The sequence below is a fragment of the Ranitomeya variabilis genome, chromosome 3, assembly GCF_051348905.1.
Source record: "Ranitomeya variabilis isolate aRanVar5 chromosome 3, aRanVar5.hap1, whole genome shotgun sequence".
NCBI classification, from domain to species: Eukaryota; Metazoa; Chordata; class Amphibia; order Anura; family Dendrobatidae; genus Ranitomeya; species Ranitomeya variabilis.
The window spans coordinates 423,672,379-423,697,502 of NC_135234.1; the positions used below are offsets into that span (position 1 = coordinate 423,672,379).

Consider the following 25,124-nt stretch of genomic DNA (forward strand, 5'->3'; position numbering starts at 1 on the left):
ATGTGCGAAAAAATAAAAAAGTTATAGTCCTCAGAATAAAGCGATGCCAAAATAATTATTTTTTCTATAAAATAGCTTTTATCGTATAAAAGCGCCAAAACAAAAAAAAATTATATAAATGAGATATCGCTGTAATCGTACTGACCCGAAGAATAAAACTGCTTTATCAATTTTACCAAACGCGGAACGGTATAAACGCCTCCCCCAAAAGAAATTCATGAATAGCTGGTTTTTGGTCATTCTGCCTCACAAAAATCGGAATAAAAAGCGATCAAAAAAATATCCCGTGCCCGAACATGTTACCAATAAAAACGTCAACTCGTCCCACAAAAAACAAGACTTCACGTGACTCTGTGGTCCCAAATATGGAAAAATTATAGCTCTCAAAATGTGGTAACGCAAAAAATATTTTTTGCAATAAAAAGCGTCTTTCATGTGTGATGGCTGCCAATCATAAAAATCCACTAAATAACCCGCTATAAAAGTAAATCAAACCCCCCTTCATCACCCGCTTAGTTAGGGAAAAATTAAAAAAATGTAAAAAATGTATTTATTTCCATTTTCCCATTAGGGTTAGGGCTAGGGTTAGGGTTAGGGCTAGAGTTGGGGCTAAAGTTAGGGTTAGGGTTTGGATTACATTTACGGTTGGGATTAGGGTTGGGATTAGGGTTAGGGGTGTGTCTGGGTTAGAGGTGTGGTTAGGGTTACCGTTAGGGTTAGGGGTGTGTTTGGATTAGGGTTTCAGTTATAATTGGGGGGTTTCCACTGTTTAGGCACATCAGGGGCTCTCCAAACGTGACATGGCGTCCGATTTCAATTCCAGCCAATTCTGCGTTGAAAAAGTAAAACAGTGCTTCTTCCCTTCCAAGCTCTCCCGTGCGCCCAAACAGGGGTTTACCCCAACATATGGGGTATCAGCGTACTCGGAACACATTGGAGAACAACTTTTGGGGTCCAATTTCTCCTGTTACCCTTGGGAAAATACAAAACTAGGGGCTAAAAAATAATTTTTGTGGAAAAAAAAAAGTTTTATTTGCATGGATCTGCGTTATAAACTGTAGTGAAACACTTGGGGGTTCAAAGCTCTCACAACACATCTAGATGAGTTCCTTAGGGGTTCTACTTTCCAAAATGGTGTCACTTGTGGGGGGGTTTTACTGTTTAGGTACATTAGGGGCTCTGCAAACGCAATGTGACGCCTGCAGACCATTCCATCTGTCTGCATTCCAAATGGCGCTCCTTCCTTTCCGAGCCCTCCCATGCGCCCAAACGGTGGTTCCCCCCCACATATGGGGTATCAGCGTACTCAAGACAAATTGGACAACAACTTTTGGGGTCCAATTTCTCCTGTTACCATTGGGAAAATACAAAACTGGGGGCTAAAAAATAATTTTTTGGGGAAATTTTTTATTTTTTTTATCTTCACGGCTCTGCGTTCTAAACTGTAGTGAAACACTTGGGGGTTCAAAGTTCTCAAAACACAACTAGATAAGTTCCTTGGGGGGTCTAGTTTCCAATATTGGGTCACTTGTGGGGGGTTTATACTGTTTAGGTACATTAGGGGCTCTGCAAACGCAATGTGACGCCTGTAGACCAATCCATCTAAGTCTGCATTGCAAATGATGATCCTTCCCTTCCAAGCTCTGCCATGCGCTCAAACGGTGGTTCACCCCCAGATATCAGGTATCAGCGTACTCAGGACAAATTGGACAACAATATATAGGGTCTAATTTCTCCTGTTACCCTTGGAAAAATACAAAACTGGGGGCTAAAAAATAATTTTTGTGGAAAAAAAATATTTTTTATTTGCACGGCTCTGCGTTATAAACTGTAGTGAAACACTTGGGGGTTCAAAGCTCTCACAACACATCTAGATGAGTTCCTTAGGGGGTCTACTTTCCAAAATGGTGTCACTTGTGGGGGGGTTTTACTGTTTAGGTACATTAGAGGCTCTGCAAACGCAATGTGATGCCTGCAGACCATTCCATCTAAGTCTGCATTCCAAATGGCGCTCCATCCCTTCCGAGCCCTCCCATGCGCCCAAACGGTGGTTCCCCCCCACATATGGGGTATCAGCGTACTCAGGACAAATTGGACAACAACTATTGCGGTCCAATTTCTCCTGTTACCCTTGGGAAAATACAAAACTGGGGGCTAAAAAATAATTTTTGTGGGAAAAAAATTTTGTTTTATTTTTACGGCTCTGCATTATAAACTTCTGTGAAGCACTTGGTGGGTCAAAGTGCTCACCACACATCTAGATAAGTTCCTTAGGGGGTCTACTTTCCAAAATGATGTCACTTGTGGGGGGTTTCAATGTTTAGGCACATCAGTGGCTCTCCAAACGCAACATGGCGTCCCATCTCAATTCCTGTCAATTTTGCAGTGAAAAGTCAAACGGCGCTCCTTCCCTTCCGAGCTCTCCCATGCGCCCAAACAATGGTTTACACCCACATATGGGGTATCAGCGTACTCAGGACAAATTGTACAACAACTTTTGGGGTCCAATTTCTTCTCTTACCCTTGGGAAAATAAAAAATTGGGGGCGAAAAGATCATTTTTGTGAAAAAATATGATTTTTTATTTTTACGGTTCTGCATTATAAACTTCTGTGAAGCACTTGGTGGGTCAAAGTGCTCACCACACATCTAGATAAGTTCCTTAGGGGGTCTACTTTCCAAAATGGTGTCACTTGTGGGGGGTTTCAATGTTTAGGCACATCAGTGGCTCTCCAAACGCAACATGGCGTCCCATCTCAATTCCAGTCAATTTTGCATTGAAAAGTCAAATGGCGCTCCTTCGCTTCCGAGCTCTGTCATGCGCCCAAACAGTGGTTTACCCCTACATATGGAGTATCGGCGTACTCAGGACAAATTGTATAACAACTTTTGGTGTCCATTTTCTCCTGTTACCCTTGGTAAAATAAAACAAATTGGAGCTGAAGTAAATTTTGTGTGAAAAAAAGTTAAATGTTCATTTTTATTTAAACATTCCAAAAATTCCTGTGAAACACCTGAAGGGTTAATAAACTTTTTGAATGTGGTTTTGAGCACCTTGAGGGGTGCAGTTTTTAGAATGGTGTCACACTTGGGTATTTTCTATCATATAGACCCCTCAAAATGACTTCAAATGAGATGTGGTCCCTAAAAACAAATGGTGTTGTAAAAATGAGAAATTGCTGGTCAACTTTTAACCCTTATAACTCCCTAACAAAAAAAAATGTTGGTTCCAAAATGGTGCTGATGTAAAGTAGACATGTGGGAAATGTTACTTATTAGGTATTTTGTGTGACATATCACTGTGATTTAATTGCATAAAAATTCAAATTTGGAAAATTGCGAAATTTTCAAAATTTTCGCCAAATTTCCATTTTTTTCACAAATAAACGCAGGTAATATCAAAGAAATTTTACCACTATCATGAAGTACAATATGTCACGAGAAAACAATGTCCGAATCACCAGGATCCGTTGAAGCGTTCCAGAGTTATAACCTCATAAAGGGACAGTGGTCAGAATTGTAAAAATTGGCCCGGTCCATAACGTGCAAACCACCCTTGGGGGTGAAGGGGTTAAAGAGCAAGATTAGTCAAAGTACTCTGGTAAAGAAGTCTGGAGTCAATAGTTCATAGTATATAGATTGCGGGAATCATATTCCTGATCGGAAAGCATACCATTTGTATCTATAGTTATGGATATGGACAGTTGTCATTAGGAGCCCAGAAAGTTACGATGCCACGACAAGTGTCAAACTCCATCTATCTATATAATTGTGTAAGGGTCACTTCCATCTTTCTGTCTGTCTGTCACGGATATTCATTGGTCGCGGCCTCTGTCTGTCATGGAAATCCAAGTCGCTGATTGGTCGCGGCAAAACGGCCACGCACAATCAGCGACGGGCACAGTCCGGCGGCAAAATGGCCGCTCCTTACTCCCCGCAGTCAGTGCCAGCTCCATAATCCCCTCCAGTAAGCGCTCACACAGGGTTAATGGCAACGGTAACGGACCGCGTTATGCCGCGGGTAACACTCTGTTACCGCTGCTATTAACTTACCAACTTTTTACTATTGATGCTGCCTATGCGGCATCAATAGTTAAAAGATCTAATGTTAAAAATAATTTAAAAAAATTAAAAATCGTTATATACTCACCGTCCGTTGGCCCCTCGGATCCAGAACCGGCCTTTCCGGCCGGATCCAGAACCGCTCCTCGCGACGCTTCGGTGACCGCTCCATGCATTGCGGTCTCGTGAGATGATGACGTAGCAGTCTCGCGAGACCGCTATGTCATCATCTCGCGAGACCGCAATGCACTCTTGGGACCGCAGCACGCGAGGAGCTTCGGTAACCACTTCGCCTGGATCCGGGGCTAACGGAAGATGAGTATATAACTATTTTTTATTTGAATTCTTTTTTTTTTTTTTTTTAACAGGGATATGATGCACACATTGCTATATACTGCTTGGGCTGTGCAATATAATACGTGGGCTGCGCAATGTACTGCGTGGACTGTGCAATATACTGCGTGGGCTGTGCAGTATACTGCGTGGGCTGTGCAGTATACTGCGTGGGCTGTGCAGTATACTGCGTGGGCTGTGCAGTATACTGCGTGGGCTGTGCAGTATACTGCGTGGGCTGTGCAGTATACTGCGTGGGCTGTGCAGTATACTGCGTGGGCTGTGCAGTATACTGCGTGGGCTGTGCAGTATACTGCGTGGGCTGTGCAGTATACTGCGTGGGCTGTGCAGTATACTGCGTGGGCTGTGCAGTATACTGCGTGGGCTGTGCAGTATACCCTGCGTGGGCTGTGCAGTATACCCTGCGTGGGCTGTGCAGTATACCCTGCGTGGGCTGTGCAGTATACCCTGCGTGGGCTGTGCAGTATACCCTGCGTGGGCTGTGCAGTATACCCTGCGTGGGCTGTGCAGTATACCCTGCGTGGGCTGTGCAGTATACCCTGCGTGGGCTGTGCAGTATACCCTGCGTGGGCTGTGCAGTATACCCTGCGTGGGCTGTGCAGTATACCCTGCGTGGGCTGTGCAGTATACCCTGCGTGGGCTGTGCAGTATACCCTGCGTGGGCTGTGCAGTATACCCTGCGTGGGCTGTGCAGTATACCCTGCGTGGGCTGTGCAGTATACCCTGCGTGGGCTGTGCAGTATACCCTACGTGGGCTGTGATATACTGCGTGGCTATGTAGTATAAAGCACAGCCCACGCAGTGTATAGCACAGCCCACGCAGTGTATAGCACAGCCCACGCAGTGTATAGCACAGCCCACGCAGTGTATAGCACAGCCCACGCAGTGTATAGCACAGCCCACGCAGTGTATAGCACAGCCCACGCAGTGTATAGCACAGCCCACGCAGTGTATAGCACAGCCCACGCAGTGTATAGCACAGCCCACGCAGTGTATAGCACAGCCCACGCAGTGTATAGCACAGCCCACGCAGTGTATAGCACAGCGGGCACCATATCCCTGTTAAAAAAATAATTAAAATAAAAAATAGTTATATACTCACCTTCCGATGGCCCCCGGATCCAGCCCAGGCCTTTAGCGATGCTCCTTGCGACGCTCCGTTCCCAGTAATGCCTAGTGGTCTCGCGAGACAGCTACGTCATCTGGGGTTATTGCCGCAATGCATTCTTGGGATCGGAGCATCGCGAGGAGCAGGAAAGGCTGCCGCGGACACCGGAATGTGAAAATATAATGTGGTTTTTTTTTATTATTATTATTATTTTTAACATATGTTTTTACTATTGATGCTGCATAGAAGGTCCTGCACACACACACCATCTATAGGAACGGACGCCGCTGAGGAGATCGGCTGTCTGCAGGTGAGTATAAGCATTTTTTTTATTTTTTTTATTATTTTTAAACATTCTATCTTTTACTATTGATGCTGCATAGGCAGCATCTATAGTAAAAAGTTGGTCACACTTGTCAAACACTGATGCTACAGATCGCTTGGAAAACTTTAGCATTCTGCAAGCTAATTTCGCTTGCAAAATGCTAAAAAAACGCAAAAAAAAAAATGCGGATTTCTTGCAGAAAATTTCCGGTTTTCTTCAGGAAATTTCTGCAAGAAATCCTGACGTGTGCACATACCCTTGCTGAATCTTGCTCTTTGCTGAAGCTGTGTATTGCACCAAACCGGATTGGCTGCATTTATTGGTTTTTAGAGAAGGTTTTCACTCATTTTGACTTGTGTCTCAACTGTTTATTGCTCACTCTCCATTCGCTTTCATAAATTTTTCATACTCTATTTTTTTTTCCTCCACTCTCTTGCTTACCTTCCTCTGCCGCAGCAATGATGTCCACGACTACCTATGTGGCCGCTGGAGACCATCACTGGCCTCAGCCATGTACTGTTGTGTCCAATGATTGCCTGAAGCAGTTACGTGGGGAGACCTTGACCTATTTGTTTCACTATAGTATTGTTAGGTTTATGATTGTATTCAATATTTTCATTTGGCGCACTTTATGATTAAATTTGCTCAGCCTTTTTCAGATTACTTTAGCCTTGCGAGGGCTTGTTTTCTGTGAAAAGAGCTGTAATTTTTTATGCTTTCATGCACTTTAATTCCTTTCTGACCTCATCCGAGGTCAGATCCCCCCGCTTTGATGTGGGCTTCAGCGGTGAGCCCGCATCAAAGCTGGGATATGTCAGCTGTTTTGAACAGCTGACATGTGCCCGCAATAGCGAATCCACCCGCAGCTATTAACTAATTAAATGCCGCTGTCAAACGCTGACAGTGGCATTTAACGAGCGCTTCCGGCCATCGGGCCGAAAATGAGCGCATCGCTGACCTCTGTCACGTGATCGGGGGTCAGCTAAGCATTACATCAAAGAGGTCTATTGAAGACCTCTGTGGTTGTAGATTCCGGATTGCTGTGAGCACCATCCTGTGGTCGGTGCTCATAGCAATGCTGTAATTCTGCTACATAGGAGCGATCTGACCTTCGCTCCTAGGTAGCTGAGCCGATCGAGTTGTGCCAGCTTCTAGCCTCCCATGGAGGCTATTGAAGCATGGCAAATGTAAAAAAAAAAAAAAAAAAGTAAAAAAAAAAAAAAGTATGAAAAAATAAAAGTTTAAATCACCCCCCTTTCGCCCCATTCAAAATAAAACAATAAAAAAATCAAACCTACACATTTGGTATCGCCGCGTTCAGAATTGCCCAATCTATCAATATAAAAAAGGATTAACCTGATTGCTAAACGGCGTAGCGATAAAAAAAAAAAATTAAACGCCAGAATTACTTTTTTTTGGTCGCTGCGACATTGCATTAAAATGCGATAACGGGCAATCAAAAGAACGTATCTGCACTGAAATGGTATCATTAAAAACGTCAATTCGGCACGCAAAAAATAAGCTCTACCCGACCAAAGATCATGAAAAATGGAGATGCTGCGGGTATTGGAAAATTGCGCTATTTCTTTTTTACATTTTTAGCAAAGTTTGGAATTTTTTTTTTTACCACTTAGATAAAAAAGCAACATAGACATGTTTGTCTATGAACTCGTAATGACCTGGAGAATCAAAACGGCAGGTCAGTTTTAGCATTTAGTGAACCTAGCAAAAAAAGACAAACAAAAAACAAGTGTGGGATTGCACTTTTTTGCAATTTCACCGCACTTGGAATTTATTTCCCGTTTTCTAGTACACGGCATGATAAAACCAATGATGTCGTTCAAAAGTACAACTCGTCCCGCAAAAAATAAGCCCTCACATGGCCATATTGATGGAAAAATAAAGAAAGTTATGGCTGTGGGAAGGAGGGGAGTTAAAAACGAAAACGGAAAAAACGAAAAAAGCTGGGGTCATGAAGGGGTTAATTTACTAAGTGTTTAAAAGGGTGAATTAAAAAAAAACAACAAAGTTGCCAGGATACAAGCATTCTCTGATCCCAGTCATTAGAGAGGAGTGATGACTGTATTAGTCTAGTGCCTGTTCCGTGACTATCATATGCTATTATTACATCCATTTGTGGGTAATATTATGTCATTATGTTGAGAAGGGGGTGATGAGATTTTCTGGTTAAAATTTTTTTTTTTTTTTTTGTAATGTTCTTATTCTTGAGTAAAAATTTGCAGTCATAATAAATCTCTGGATCAAGGTCCCATCTTCAGCAATTTACACATAATCCATAACTTGAAATATTATATTTTTCAGGACAAGCATCCAGGCCTTATGTAAAATCTTTCAACAAATGAATTATGATCGCTTCTCTGGCAGTTTTATTGCCTGGCGGTCCTTACAGTAGACTGATGTCTGTACCGTCCATTTATAACATTGTTCATAGGGTTAGGTCAATTTTTTACACTCTAAATAGCTATAGCTGTAAGTTTGATAATATTTTTAATGATACAGTCCACCTATTAATTTAAGCCCTTAAAGAGAACGTGTCAGCGCTATGTTGTAATGTAAAGTAAAGACCTCACAGACCGGGAGGAATAAATCAATGTGGAAAGTTATAAAAAAAATTAAATTTGTGGAATAAATGAAATGGTCACACACACACCACAAAAAAGAAGCGTTGATAGCTTTGTCAAAAATAATCGCACTCATTATATAGTGATGTAAATACAATTTATTTTGTATTAAAAAAAAGTGTGCAAAAGTAGCAAAAGAATAATAAAACTGGTATCACTATATTCTATCAGACCTAAAGAATATTGTTGTCTTTATCACTTTAACTGAACGATGAGTGATATAAAAAAGAAAAACCATTTCTTAATTGCTGGTTGTTTTTTTTTTTGTTTATTGTACCCCTGAAAAATTGGAGTAGAACAAGTGCTCACACAGCTCTGTTGGCCGTGAAAAATAAAAATATAAAAAAATAAAAATAAAGTTCATCTCTCAAAATATAGTGATGTAGAAGCATTTATTTATTTCAAAGGTGCTCCTAGTGTGAAAAACTAGTAAAACATAAAAAATGTAAATCTGGTATCTTTGTAATCATACTGAACCAAAGAATAAAATTGTCTCCTCATTTATACCATCTAGTAAAAGGCATACAAACATAAATAAAAATCCTTGCCTGCTGTCTTTGTCAGTTCTACCTAGGTTCACTGTTATCCTAGCCTCTGCGCTGATCATTTTAATTTAAATTTGCAAAATCATTTGAGAAATGCTTAATGGGAACCATTCACTATTGATTTTTATAATCTTTTCCAGCTGTAATTGTCTATTTCTTAGAATCATAGAATGTTACAGTTGGAAGGGACTTCCAGTATCATTGTGTCCAAACCCCTGCTCAATGCATGATTCACTGACTAAACTATTTAAGACAGATGTCTGTCCGGCCTCTGTTTGAAGACTTCCATTGAAGGAGAACTCGCCACCTCTCTGGGTAGCCTGCTCCACTCATTGATCACCCTCACTGTAAAAAAAAAAAAAAAAAAAAAATGTTTTTCTAATATCTAACATGTATCTTCTCCCTTTCAGTTTCATTCCATTGCTTATCGTTTTTCCATATGCAAATGAGAATTAGGATGGTTCCCCTCTATATTGTGACATCCTTCAGATATTTGTAGACAGCTATTAAGTCTCCTCTTAGCCTTCTTTTTTTTAAATCTAAACATTCCTAGATGCTTTAAACGTTCCTCGTAGGCTATAGTTTGCAGTCCACTCCCCATCCTGGTAGCTCTTCTCTGAACTTGCTCCAGTTTTTCAATGTCTTTTTTTTTTTTTTTTTTTTTTTAATGTGCCTAGAACTAGACACAGTATTGCAGATGAGGTCTGACCAAGGAAGAGAAGAGAGGGATAATTACTAGTGATGATCGAGTGTACTCTTTGCTCGGGTGACCTCTGAGTATTTATGACTGCTCGGAGATTTAGTTTTCGTCGCTGCAGCTGAATGATTTACAGCAACTAGACAGCTTGATTACATGTGGGGATTCCCTAGCAACCAGGCAACCCCCACATGTACTCTGCCTGGCTAGTAGCTGTAAATCATTCAGCTGCCGGGATGAAAACTAAATCTCAGAGAAGTCCTAAATACTCGGAGGTCACCCGAGCAACGAGTACACTCACTGATCACTAATAATTACATCACGTGATCTAGACTCTATTCTTTTCTTAATACATCCTAGAGCTGTGTTTGCCTTTTTTGCTGCTGCATCACACTGTTGATTCATGTGCAGTCTATGATCGCTAAGTATACCCAAGTTTTTTTCCCACATGTTGCTTAGTTCTATGGCTCCCACTCTGTAGATGTAATTTTCGTTTTTGTTGCCCAGATGTAGAATCTTGCATTTCTCCTTGTTAAATACCATTGTTAGTTGCTGACCATTGCTCAAGCTTATCTAGATCCTTCTGAATCCTTCCTGCCTTCTCTAGCATTAGCTATCTCTCCTAGCTTTGCATTGTCTGCAAATTTTGATTAGTTTACCTTCAGTTCCTGTTTTGAAGATTGTGACAACATTTGCCCTTTTCCAATCTTCTGGGACTTCTCCTGTTCTCCATGAATTTTGAAAGATTCTGCCTAGTGGTTCTGCAATTTCCTCCGCTAACTCTATCAATACCCTAGGATGTAATTCATCTGGACCATAAGATTAAAGGTACCTTCACACTAAGCGACTTTGCAGCGAGAACGACGACGATCCGTGACGTTGCAGCGTCCTGGATAGCGATCTCGTTGTGTTTGACACGCAGCAGCGATCTGGATCCCGCTGTGATATCGCTGGTCGGAGCTAGAAGTCCAGAACTTTATTTTGTCGCTGATCACCCGCTGTCCATTGCTGGATCGGCGTGTGTGACGCCGATCCAGCGATGTGTTCACTTGTAACCAGGGTAAATATCGGGTTACTAAGCGCAGGGCTGCGCTTAGTAACCCGATATTTACCCTGGTTACCATTGTAAAAGTAAAAAAAAAAAAAACACTACATACTCACATTCTGATGTCTGTCACGTCCCCCGGCGTCCACAGGGTTACGCGCTGCTGCTCAGAGCTTCCTGCACTGACTGTGTCAGTGCTGGCCGTAAAGCCGAGCACAGCGGTGACGTCACCGCTGTGCTCTGCTTTACTGCCGGTGCTGACACATTCAGTGCAGGAAGCTCTGAGCAGCAGCGCGTAACCCTGTGGACGCCGGGGGACGTGACAGACATCAGAATGTGAGTATGTAGTGTTTGTTTTGTTTTTTTTTACTTTTACAATGGTAACCAGGGTAAATATCGGGTTACTAAGCGTGGCCCTGCACTTAGTAACCCGATGTTTACCCTGGTTACCCGGGTGCTGCAGGGGGACTTCGGCATCGTTGAAGACAGTTTCAACGATGCCGAAGTTGTTCCCCTGATCGTTGGTCGCTGGAGAGAGCTGTCTGTGTGACAGCTCCCCAGCGACCACACAACGACTTACCAACGATCACGGCCAGGTCGTATCGCTGGTCGTGATCGTTCGTAAGTCGTTTAGTGTAACGGTACCTTAAGGCTATGTGCACACGTCAGGATTTCTGGCAGAAATTTTCCTGACAAAAACCGGACATTTCTGCCAGAAATCCGCATGCGTTTTTACCGCGATTTTACCGTGTTTTTGACGCGTTTTTTGTGCGTTTTTCCCCAGTGCATAGAATAGCAGGAAAAACGCGAAAAAAACGCAAAATTAATGAACATGCTGCTTTATTTACCGCAATGCGTTTTTTTCGCGGAAAAAAACCCACCATGTGCACAAAACATGCAGAATGCATTCTAAATGATAGAATGCATGCGTTTTTAATGAGTTTTTATAGCGTTATCGCGAAAAAACCTGAACGTGTGCACATACCCGAAAACTCCATTTAAATTAGCTGAGTGTTCCCTCACCATCTTTGTTTACAGATAGTGTGGATTATTTTATTCCTCCGCACTGAAGTTTAGTTAGTTACATTTGTTTTCTTAAAGAGCACAGATATACGGTATGTGTGTGTATGTATATACGTGTGTGTGTGTGTGAAATTAAGAGACCACTGCAACATTTTTAGTGTGTCTGATTTTTCTCTTTATAGATATATTTTTGAGTAAAATGTAAATTGTTCTTTTATTCTATAGACTACTGACAACATGTCTCCAAAGTTCCAAGCAATAAATTTTGTATTTATTTTATGAAAATGATAAATGGTCAAAATAACAAAAAAGATGCATTGCTTGCAGACCTCAAATAATGCAAAAAAAAAAAAGTTCATCATTTAGAAACAACAATACTAATGTTTTAACTTGGGAAGAGTTCAGAAATCAATATTTTATGGAATAACCATGATTTTTTTTCACAGCTTTCATGCGTCTTGGCATGCTTGCCACCAGTCTTTCACACTGCTTTTGGGTGACCTTATGCCATTCCTGGTACAAAAATTTGAGCAGTTCTTTGTTTGATGGCTTTTGACAATCCATCTTCCTCTTGATTTACTTTCTAGAGGTTTTCAATGGGGTTCAGGTCTAGAGAAAACCAGTCCTCAGTCGGTCGATTTTTCCAGTGGTCCGACTCTGCAGGGCGATGATCTCGCTCCCATCCCAACCTGGTGCAGCAGGTTCGGCGGTGCGGGGGGCTCCGGTGACATTTTGTGAAAGCCTGCAGGCGCCGATTGAGATCTCGGCTCCTGAGATCTCAATCTGCGCCTGGGGAATCAATCTGGCCTCTGGGAAAATGGCCGCCAGAGGCGGCGCATGCGCAGACTGAGATCTCTGCTCCAAGATCTTGGCTCCCGAGATCTCGGGATGAGATCTTGTTGCCGAGATCTCAATCTGCGCATGCGCCGCCTTTGGTGGCCATTTTACCGAATGCTACAGCATCAAGGCAATAGAAGTGTGGGGGCTTCGGGCTTTAACAAAATGTTGCCGTAGCCCACACACCACCGAGCATCGCCAAACCTGCAGCACTGGGATGGGATTTCCCAGAGACTACCGCATCGCAACAATGGATGTGCGGGGGCCCCGGGCTTTCACAAAATGTTGCCGTAGCCCCCTCGCACCGCCGAACCTGCGCACCAGTTTGGGTCATATTGCCGGACCATCGAACACCCCCTGTGACTTCGCTCCACCAGCGCTGCCTATCCCCCCACCCCGGGTAAGCTGAATTCAGGACCATAAGACAGACCCCTATTTGATGCTTTCATTTTTTTTCCCCATTTTCCTTCTGAAAATTTGGAGTGTGTCTTATGGTCCAGTGAGTCTTATAGTTGGAAAAATACAGTACATTATGCTCGGTACTTGAGTCTAGCACCCGAGCAGTCCAACGTGCTTGATTCGAGACCTGAGCATTTTCCTGCTTGCTCATCACTAGCCAATGCCTCCTTGCTAAACATAATTGCTCTGATGACACATCGTTTTAGTGAAGTATAAACCTATTTATGCGCTTCTCGGCAAGAGGTTATGTTGAAAGTACCCAACATAAAGCCTTTAACAGGGCTAAGATCACAAACGGGGATTCACTTATTAGTTCAAATATGATTATACCACAGAAAAGGATAATCACATGTATATCCCTTTAATATTTAAAACTAATATATTTGATGGTGCCCTCTTCTATAATTTAATATATAGTTCAGAGACGTGGCAGTGTACATATAGTGTGAATTCCACACTATACACAGCGCCATACTATGTAAACTTCTCTACACTAATATATATAATATTACCCTGATTAATTGTGCAAAAAGTGTCGGACTCTGTATTGGCCCATGTGGCAACGTTTTGGATCTACAACAGAACATTTCTCTGATATGGAAGTGAAATGTTGCCACATGGACTAATAGAGTATGAAAAAATCGGTTCCATTTTCATCCTGAAAAGTGGTACGATATTCTTCTCACTTGCTATCCGTGTGCAGTTTGTTTTTTTTTCTCAGCAGTTGTTGCAGTCAGATACACGTCGAGTCAGACCATTGAGGAGATGGAGAAATTAATTTCTCCATGCCAAGAATGCCAAGAGTGTGCAAAGCAGTCATCAAAGCAAAAGGTGGCTACTTTGAAGAACCTGGAATATAACACATACGAGTATTTTCAGTTGTTTCACACTTTTTGTTAAGTATATAATTCCACATGTGTTAATTCATAGTTTTGATGCCTTCAGTGTGAATGTACATTTTCATAGTAATGAAAATACAGAAAAATCTTTGAGTGAGAAGGTGTGTCCAAACTTTTGGTCTGTACTGTATACTGAACAGTACCACTTGACCTGTCCGGTATATGTACTCTGCACAGTTCCACTTCTCCTGTCCTGTATATATACACTGCACAGTACCACTTCTCCTGTCCTGTATATAGACACTGCACAGTACCACTCCTCCTGTCCTGTATATATACACTGCACAGTACCACTCCTCCTGTCCTGTATATACACTGCACAGTACCACTTCTCCTGTCCTGTATATATACACTGCACAGTACCACTTCTCCTGTCCTGTATATAGACACTGCACAGTACCACTTCTCCTGTCCTGTATATATACACTGCACAGTACCACTTCTCCTGTCCTGTATATAGACACTGCACAGTACCACTCCTCCTGTCCTGTATATATATTCACTGCACAGTACCACTCCTCCTGTCCTGTATATATATATATATATACACTGCACAGTACCACTTCTCCTGTACTGTATATATACACTGCACAGTACACTTCTCCTGTACTGTATATATACACTGCACAGTACCACTTCTCCTGTACTGTATATATACACTACACAGTACCACTTCTCCTGTCCTGTATATATACACTGCACAGTACCACTTCACCTGTCCTGTATATATACACTCCACAGTACCACTTCTCCTGTCCTGTATATACCCTGCACAGTACCACTCCTCCTGTCCTGTATATATACACTACACAGTACCACTTCTCCTGTCCTGTATATATACACTGCACAGTACCACTTCACCTGTCCTGTATATATACACTGCACAGTACCACTTCACCTGTCCTGTATATATACACTGTACAGTACCACTCCTATCCTGTATATTTACACTGCACAGTACTACTCCTCCTGTCCTGTATATATACACTGCACAGTACCACTTCTCCTGTCCTGTATATATACACTGCACAAGTACCACTTCACCTGTCCTGTATATATACACTGCACAGTACCACTCCTCCTGTCCTGTATATATACATAATATAAACAAATTGAGTGGTTGCATGTGTGTGCTCTCATCGGCCCCTACACAACCTTATCACAAGACACAAATGGCTAGCATGACAGTCAGAGTTCTGCAGAAAGCCCACTGACTGAGCTTCGTAGGAGACCTCCATTCTCACGATGTGCTGCAATACTTTGATATTGCAGTATATAAGCGATCAGAAAATCACAGGTCAAGTTTAGTGATGAGCGAGTATACTCGTTACTCTGGTTTCCCCGAGCATGCTTGGGTGGTCTCCGAGTATTTTGGCATTCTTGGAGATTTAATTTTCGTCGCAGCAGCTGCATGATTTGCAACTGCCAGACAACCTGAATACATGTGAGGAATGCCTGTTTGTTAGGGAATTCCCACATGTACAAAGCCTGTCTAGCAGCCGCAAATCATGCGGCTATGGCGACGAAAACTAAATTTCCGAGCACGCCAAAATACTCGGAGACCACCCGAGTAACGAGTATACTTGCTCATCACTAGTCAAGTCCCCTAAGGAAAATATAACATACTAGCTGAAGATCCCGGCGTTGCCTGGGCATAGTAAATATCTGTGGTTAGTTATAGCACCTCACTTCTCTTATTTTCCTATCACGCCTCTCATTTTCCCCCTCACATCTCTCATTTTTTCCCTTACACCTCTTATTTTCCCCCTCACTCCTCTTATTTTCCCCCTCACTCCTCTTATTTTCCCCCTCACTCCTCTTATTTTCCCCCTCAGTCCTCTCATTCCCCCCTAACACTTGTCATTTCGACCTCACATCTGTAATATTTTCCCTGACTCCTCTCATTTTGCACTCACACCTTTTCATTTTCACCTCACACCCCTCATTTTCACCTCACACCTCTCATTTTCCCCTCAGTATATACATGTTTGTCATCTCCCTTATATATAGTATATACCTGTATGTCATCTCCCCTGTAAATAGTATATACCTGCTGTATGTCATATCCTTCTGTATATTGTATATACCTATGTGTCATCTCCTCCTGTATATAGTATATACCTGTATGTCATCTCTTCTGTATATACTATATACCTGTATGTCATCTCCTCCTATATATAGTATATACCTGTATGTCATCTCCTGTATATAGTATATACCTGTATGTCATCTCCCCTGTATATAGTATATACCTGCTGTATGTCATCTCCTCTATATACCTATGTGTCATCTCCTCTTATATAGTATATACCTGTGTCATCTCATCCTGTATGTAGTATATACCTGTAAGTCATCTCCTGTATATAGTATGTACCTGTATGTCATCTCCTCCTGTATATAGTATATAGCTGTCATCTGCTCCTGTATATAGTATATACCTGTCATCTCCTCCTGTATATAGTATGTACCTGTATGTCATCTCCTCCTGTATATAGTATATACCTGTCATCTCCTCCTGTATATAGTATATACCTGTATGTCATCTCCTGTATATAGTATGTACGTGTGTCGTCTCCTCCTGTATATACCTGTATGTCATCTCCTTCTGTATATAGTATGTACCTGTGTGTCATCTGCCCCTGTATATAGTATATATCGGTGTGTCATCTCCTCTTGTATATAGTATATACGTGTGTCATCTCCCCTGTATATAGTATATACCTGTGTCATCTCCTGTATATAGTATATACCTGTGTCATCTCCTCCTGTATATAGTATATATCTGTGTCATCTCCCCTGAATATAGTATGTGCCTGTATGTCATCTCCTGTTTATAGTTTATACTTGTGTCATCTCTTCCTGTATATAACTGTATGTCATCTCCTCCTGTATATAGTATATACGTGTGTCATCTCCTGTATATAGTATATACGTGTGTCATCTCCTGTATATAGTATATACGTGTGTCATCTCCCCTGTATATAGTATATACGTGTGTCATCTATATATAGTATATACGTGTGTCATCTCCTCCTGTATATAGTGTATATACCTGTGTCATCTCCTCCTGTATATAGTATATCTGTGTGTCATCTCCTCCTGTATTAGACCTCGTTCACACGTTATTTGTTCAGTATTTTTACCCCAGTATTTGTAAGCTAAATTGGCCGCCTGATAAATCCCCAGCCAATAGGAAGCCCTCCCCCCTGGCAGTATATATTAGCTCACACATACACATAATAGACTGGTCATGTGACTGACAGCTGCCGGATTCCTATATGGTACATTTGTTGCTCTTGTAGTTTGTCTGCTTATTAATCAGATTTTTATTTTTGAAGGATAATACCAGACTTGTGTGTGTTTTAGCGCGAGTTTCATGTGTCAAGTTGTGTGTGCTGAGTTGCGTGTGGCGACATGCATGTAGCGACTTTTGTGAGATGAGTTTTGTGTGGCGACATGCGTGTAGCAACTTTTTGTGTGTCGAGTTGCATGTGACAGGTTAGTGTAGCAAGTTGTGTGCAGCAAGTTTTACGTATGGCGAGTTTTATGTGTGGTGTGTTTTGAGTATGTGCAAGTTTTGTGTGAGGCAACTTTTGCATGTGTTGCAACTTTTGTGCATGTGGCAATTTTTCCGCGTGTGCAAGTTTTGCGTGTGGTGAGTTTTCCATAAGGTGAGTTTTGCACGTGTGGCGAGTTTTGTGTGAGCCTAGTTTTGCGTGTGGCGAGTTTTGAGCGGCGACTTTTGTGTTTGGACTTTTATGTGGCAAGGTTGGTGTATGTGTGGTGAAATGTGTGCTGAGGGTGGTATATGTGTTCAAACACGTGCTAGTGTGTATCCCATGTCGGGGCCCCACCTTAGCAACTGTACAGTATATACTCTTTGGCGCCATCACTCTCACTCTTTAAGTCCCCCTTGTTCACATCTGGCAGCTGTCAATTTGCCTCCAACACTTTTCCTTTCACTTTTTCCCCATTATGTAGATAGGGGCAAAATTGTTTGGTGAATTGGAACGCGCGGGGGTTAAAATTTCGCCTCACAACATAGCCTATGATGCTCTCAGGGTCCAGACGTGTGACTGTGCAACATTTTGTGGCTGTAGCTGCGACGGTGCAGATGCCAATCCCGGACACACACACACACACACACACACACACACACACACACACACACACACACACACATTCAGCTTTATATATTAGATAAAGTTAAGAAAAATAAAATAAAATTTTTACGTAGTATAAAATAAAAATTTGTTAAATATAAAAATGTACAGTATATCAACCCGACATTCCACCCCCCCATTAAAAATAAATAAATATGTATTTAAAAAAAAAAACAAAACACATTTTTGGCATATCCACGTCTGGAAAATTCCAGTCTATTAAAATATAAAATTAACATACTGTAAATGCCTGAAAGACGAAAAAAATCAACTGCCAGAAATGTGGTTTTTTTTAATAACTAAACCTCCCTTAAAAATGCAATAAAAAAGAGCAAAACCTTTTATGTACTCTAAATTGGGGTAAATAAAACCATCAGCTCGCCACTAAAAAAAACTAAGTTTTAACATGGCCCTATTGATGTAAAAATAATAATGTTACAGTTCTCGGAAAATGGTGACACAAAACCAAATTCCCCATTATTTTTTTTATTTACTCTAAGTGTGGTATTGCCATAATTGACTGACCTGAAGAATCAAGTTTTCAGGTTATTTTTTACCATACAATGAATAATGTAAAAACAAAACACTTAAAAATATGATGGTGGAATTGAATTTTTTTCTACCAGTTTCATTCCACTTAGAATTTTTTGCCACATTTCAGCCCATTGTATGGTAAAATCGATGGTGTCCTTCAAAACTGCACAACTAGTCTCTCAAAAAAATTAATCTCTCTTGCTGCTATGTAAACTGAAACAAACTAGATATAGCAGTTGTAAAAATTAAACTGCATATGTAATATATCTGTCTCACTAAGCTTCTGGTCATATCCTATGGCCTCTTTAATCCTTTGGTTTTATTTTGCTTTTTTTGCTTTGGTTGCTGTGGGCATTTTCTTATTACATTTGATCTGTAGTGATGTCTATTGATCTGGAAATCATCTTGAGTTGGTCTGGTGTTTGTTTTTTTTTGTTGTTTTTTGCTTTAAGCTTTGTAGAGAAAAAATTAGTTTAACAGCCACCAGCAAAGTATGGAAAGTATAATTAGATCTAAAGAAATGCTTATTGGGTGGGCAAATCCTACTTGGAATAACTTGCTTTAGTTAGTATTGATTAAGCATATCCTTGCTTTTCAGAAATACATTTGTGTACTTAAAGGGAACCTGTCACCTCCAGATATACCATTTACCTAGAGATTACCATCATTTCAATGGCACATTTGTAGATGAAAAGTTTCTTTTTATTTCTTCTAGTACATGTAATTAAAATTGTTGTTTTTTTTGTTTTTTTTTACAGTTAAAACTTTGGAACAGGTACAGAATTTCCAACATTCCCTCACTTATCTTTATCGAAGCATCTACAGGGAAGATTGTGTGTAGAAATGGCCTCTTATTAATAAGGGATGATCCAGAAGGTTGGTATAACTACTAATCTATATGCATCATCTCCTTCTCTACTCCTCTCTAATCTCTTCCTCCCACAACCGCATCCAAGACTTCTCCCGTGCTTCCCTTATACTGTGCAACTCTCTACCCCAACACATCAGACTCTCGCCTACCACGGAAACCTTCAAACAGAACCTGAAGACTCACCTCTTCCGACAAGCCTACACCCGGCAGTGATCCTCTGTCTGCTGAACAGCCGCACGACCAGCTCTACCCTCTCGTAGTGTATCCTCACCCCTCCCCTGTAGACTGTGAGCCCTCGCGGGCAGGGTCCTCTCTCCTCCTGTACTTGTGTGTGCCTTGATTTACTCATGTTTGTTGTACTTGTCTATATTTGCCCCGTTCACATGTAAAGCGCCATGGAATAAATGCTGCTATAAAAATGTATAATAATAATAATGATTGCACACCAAGTTGAGACCCCTTTTTTAAAAAAAAAAAAAAAAAAAGTATATGTGTGATCACTTGGCCTAAAATAAGCTAGTACAGTATATTACCGCAGTACATTTCACTGTACAAAGCAACTCCTAATACAGATAAACCAAGGAAATAACTTATTTCCTTACTGTAATTGAAATGGACATGCATTTGAGGATCAGCCTAGTAGGCATGGTTATGATATTATCAGTTTATGAAAAGTATAACCACCTTAAAGGTGTTTTTTAACATCCTACATATACTTTTTCTTTCATTCTTTTTCCCTTTATTTTTCCTTTCTGTTTCTTTCTTTTTCTTCCTTTCTATAACTTTATTTCTTTCTCCCTGTTAATTTCCTGCTGCACCCATGTCTATGCTCCCCTGATCCTCAGTGATCTCGGTTTACCAGACTTTAGAGATGACTTCATGACTGGTTGTAGTAGTGACCACTGTAGACAGTGATTGCATGCAGCAGCCACATTTTTGTGCCGAATCACCACTTGGATTGGAAGCACAGACATAGGTGGGGGAACAGTAAAACTCGGGGAAAGGGAATAGTAGAAAGTTGGTAAGGTGAGTATTACGTCTTTTTGTCTGCTTTTTGTATTGAAGTTTGTTTAATTCGGCAACACTTTAATTATCCATCTCAAGGCAGACAACTGCTGTGTCTTGGCGTAACCCTATGACAATATTGACGCATGGCATGGTGGTTGGGGATCTACAAATTTGAATCCGGCAAGATACACGTTTTCTTACCTATGCTTTACAGTAATAAATAAACATTTGGCAGCATAATTTAGGATTTTTTAGCAAAGAAGCAGTATCTTTTAGCTTGTCCATTACATGGGTGGTTAATGTCTGCTGAAATAAGGGAACTTTTTGCATAATTTATACTTAGAAGAGGTATATTTTATGTGGCTCTGGGTACTTGAATGTTGTTAACTGGTTCCACCTCTGTAAAGGTAAACTGTAAAGGTTGTTTCATGAAGCGCAATCCTGTTATAAAATATTATATTATAATATTATAACAATAATAATTATATAACATTATAAATAATGGTGGTGTGGGGGAAGTTGAATCTGGGTGGTCATTTATCCAGTCGTAGTCACATCAGTGGAAATGTAGCATTACTTGGCTCCTATTTATTGAAGGTTTAATACATGAATGAGCCATGTTCACCAGAGCAGGTGCAGCTTTTGCAAAGTATTTGTCCTTTCTTGCACATAGAGGGGATAGGGGTCTTGGAGTAGGTTTCCCCCTATATGAGGGCAAATGAGCACCATACAGGTTGTCTAGAACCTATTTTGAATGCAAATTTGACCATATTAGTAATGCAGCTCTTAAAGAAACGTTCTAGAGAACCATTTACATGTAACCTGTACTTTATAGAAGAATGATTATAACATAGGACTTTATTATTTTATACAGGTCTAGAGTTCCCATGGGGCCCAAAGCCCTTTAGTGAAGTAATTGCAGGTCCTTTGCTCAGGAACAATGGCCAGTCTCAGGATAGTAGTACCCTGGAAGGCTCCTATGTCGGTGTATACTTTTCTGCACATTGGGTAAGTGCACACTCCTACTGTACTGTTATTTGTATGATAGCTGTTATTGTGTAACCATGGTCCCAACCATCTCAGCCGTTGCCTTTTGCTTAACCTCTCCCCGACATTGCATGTATCCATACCTTTGACGTATGGATACGTCATGGCGATCTCCCGCGCACAACGGCTGTGCGCGGGTGATCGCCACCTGGTGTCAGCTGATTCTGACAGCTGACACCCAGCTCTCAGTACAGGAGAGGTGCCTGCACCGTTCCCAGCACTTTAACCCCCCCTAAATTCTGCATTCGATAATGATTACAGTATTTAGCAGGCAAGATGAGTGAGGGAGCCTCCTCTGTTCTCCGATCGGCACCCCCTCGACGTCATTGCGAGGGGCTGATCATTGCCTCTGGTGACATCTGGGTCACCAGAGCTAGCAAACTTGATAGATCATGCTCAGAGCATGCTGTAGCAAGTTTGTCTGTCAGTGCAGTGCTGACCGTTTGTGACGCATAGCAAAGCTCCTGCATTGCAACACTTTATAAGCGATCAGACTGCAATAAGTGATAGTCCCATAGTGGGACAAAGTAAAAAGAAAAAAAATCACTAAATAATTAAAAAAATAAATATATTGTACCCATAAATTAAATATTTTTATGAAACAAAAAAAAATACACGCATTTGGTATCACCGTGTCCGGAACGAACTGACCTATAAGGGTATGTGCACACGTTGCGGATTCTCTGCGGATCCGCAGCGTTTTTTGCAGTGCAGAAATGCTGCAGATCCGCAATTGATTTACAGTACAATGTAAATCAATGAAAAAAAAATGCTGTGCACACTTTGCGGAAAATCCGCTGCGGAAACGCTGCGGTTTAAAAGAAGTAGCATGTCACTTCTTTTTTGTGAATCTGTAGCGTTTTTGTACCCCTTCCATTACAGAAAACCGCAGGGGTAAAAACGCACAAAAAACGCAACAAATCCGCAGGTGCGTTCTGCCAGGAGAGGCAGAATCCGCACCAGAAATTCGTAAGCCTAATCCGCAACATGTGCACATAGCCTTAAACTGTCCCACTAGTTAATCCATTTAGTAAACACCGCCCAAGGCTGTGGAGTCGGTAAGGGTACCGTCACACAGTGGCATTTTTATCGCTACGACGGCACGATTCGTGACGTTCTAGCAATATCGTTACGATCTCGCAGTGTCTGACACGCTACTGCGATCAGACACCCTGCTGAGAATCGTACGTCGTAGCACATCGTTTGAAACTTTCTTTCGTCGCTGGATCTCCCGCTGTCATAGCTGGATCGTTGTGTGTGACAGCGATCCAGCGATGCGTTCGCTGGTAACCAGGGTAAACATCGGGTTACTAAGCGCAGGGCCGCGCTTAGTAACCCGATGTTTACCGTGGTTACCAGCGTAAAAGTAAAAAAAAAAACAAACAGTACATACTGACCATCTGATGTCCGTCAGGTCCCTTGCCGTCTGCTTCCCGCTCTGTCTGTCTGCCGGCTGGAAAGTGAGAGCAGATCACAGCGGTGACGTCACCGCTGCGCTCTGCTCTCACTGTACGGCTGCACTCAGTCAGAGCAGGAAGCAGACGGCAAGGGACCTGACGGACATCAGATGGTCAGTATGTACTGTTTGGTTTTTTTTTACTTTTACGCTGGTAACCAGGGTAAACATCGGGTTACTAAGCGCGGCCCTGCGCTTAGTAACCCGATGTTTACCCTGGTTACCAGCGAACCTCGGCATCGCTCCAGCGCCGTGATTGCAAAGTGTGACCGCAGTCTACGACGCTGGAGCGATGCTCATACGACGCTGCGACGTCACGGATCGTGCCGTCGTAGCGACGAAAATTGCACGGTGTGACGGTACCCTTAGCCAAACCTCCGACACCTCATATTTCCATGACATTGCAACTCCGACTCCCTCGTACATGGCTCATGTTTAAGTGATAAATTTACTGTAGTAAAATGGTAACATCAGGCTTTTAATCATTATTATGATACAATAATCAAGCCATTTACATAGAACATAAAAATATATTTATTGGAATATAACTTTAGAACAAAAAAAACATTTGCATATTTACAATTTATTATACACTCTGCAGTAAGCGGCGAAAAACAGTTTTCAACAAAAACATACTGATTAACATTTGTGCAGGCTATGAATTTGTCCTGAGAAATAGTATCGCCTCCATCAGATTCTCCTTCATAGATGACCTGAAAACTGACCTAATAATTTTAAGGCTAGACAACAACCTCTCCACACTTGGGTTGGTGGCAAAGCAGTAACTGCATGGGCAACATCTCTTAATAATTTCAGGGTATAAAGGAATTGCCTCGTGCACAGGCAGTTTTGATTAACACTCTTCTACTCTGAGAGCTAGTGAAAAATTTTGCTGAAATATGGTCAATCTTTCTATGGAAGTTGAATTTTTTTCCCTGCGGCAACTCTTTGCTTGCTCCATGTCGTCCAAAATCAAACTCCTCATCTGATGAGGCTGGAGAAACTGTAGCAGCAACACTGGCAAGATCCGAGTCCTCTTGCTCTTGGCTGTCCTATAGCCCACTCATCCTAACTGCTACCTCAATCAAAGCTTCTTTTACTTTCGTAAGCTGTTGATCATCCAGCAATACACAATGACTCGGGTCCACATAAACAGCTGCCAGAATAATTTTATTTTCTAATAGCAGTGTCTCTCTCCGTTTCATTGACGCAGCAATGCCATCTGCTATTAAACCTCATCTTTGGGACAGGCAAAACAACAAGTTCCACTCCTTTATAAAAATGCCAGGAGTTAAATCCTCAGCAAGTAACTTTTTAGTCACTGTAAATGGGTGATGAAGCAATTCCTTCAATTCAGCCACCTGTGTCTATTGACCTTCATGTAGTGTTATCTGAGGGTTGGCCATATCTACAAGGAAGGTTTTCAGCTCAAGCAATCGCTCAATCATTAAATAAGTGCTTCCCCACCGAGTGTTTTGATTCACAATTGCCCATTTTCCAGCACGTCTCTTCAAGATGGAATCAATTTTTGGGGTTCTGGCAGCAATAGCCAATTTCCTCACTTTGCTAATCAGAGTTCCTCTTGCAGACTATCTCTTATTGGCAGCTGCAGTGTGTGCACAACGCAGCGCATGTTGAATAGGAAAGAGGTGTGAAGCAGCTTCAACAAGATCATCTAATTGTAAATAATAATTTTGATGTTCTTCTGTAGTAATATCTGTTTGTTCCTCAGTTATAGGAATAAGACTGTGGCCTTCCATCTCCAATATACTGAATGTGAAATGTTCTTCTAGCTGCTGTTCACCTTGATTATTCTCATTCATCAGTTTAGGCCTCTTTTACACTTCCGTCTTTCTTTTTCCGTCACAATGCGTCGTTTTGAGAAAAAAAACTGATCCAGCAAATTTTTCTGCTGGATCCGTTTTTTTCTCATAGGCTTGTATTAGCGACGGATTGTGACGGATGGCCTTCCGTTTCATCCGTCGTGCACTGGATCCATCGTAAAAATGCTGTTCGTAGTGCGGAGACAACGCACAGAGGAACGTTTTTC

The 25,124-nt window shown here is 41.6% G+C and overlaps 1 protein-coding gene across 1 annotated transcript in view; it reads left to right on the forward strand.

The window, feature by feature from the left end:
- Nucleotides 1–25,124, forward strand: part of NXN (nucleoredoxin) — a 214,201-nt gene that overhangs the window by 119,605 nt on the left and 69,472 nt on the right. Inside the window, exons 2-3 of the mRNA XM_077296371.1 lie at nucleotides 19,451–19,568; nucleotides 21,446–21,579. Of these exons, the coding sequence (XP_077152486.1) occupies nucleotides 19,451–19,568; nucleotides 21,446–21,579 (252 nt within the window). The remainder of the gene's footprint in view (nucleotides 1–19,450; nucleotides 19,569–21,445; nucleotides 21,580–25,124) is intronic.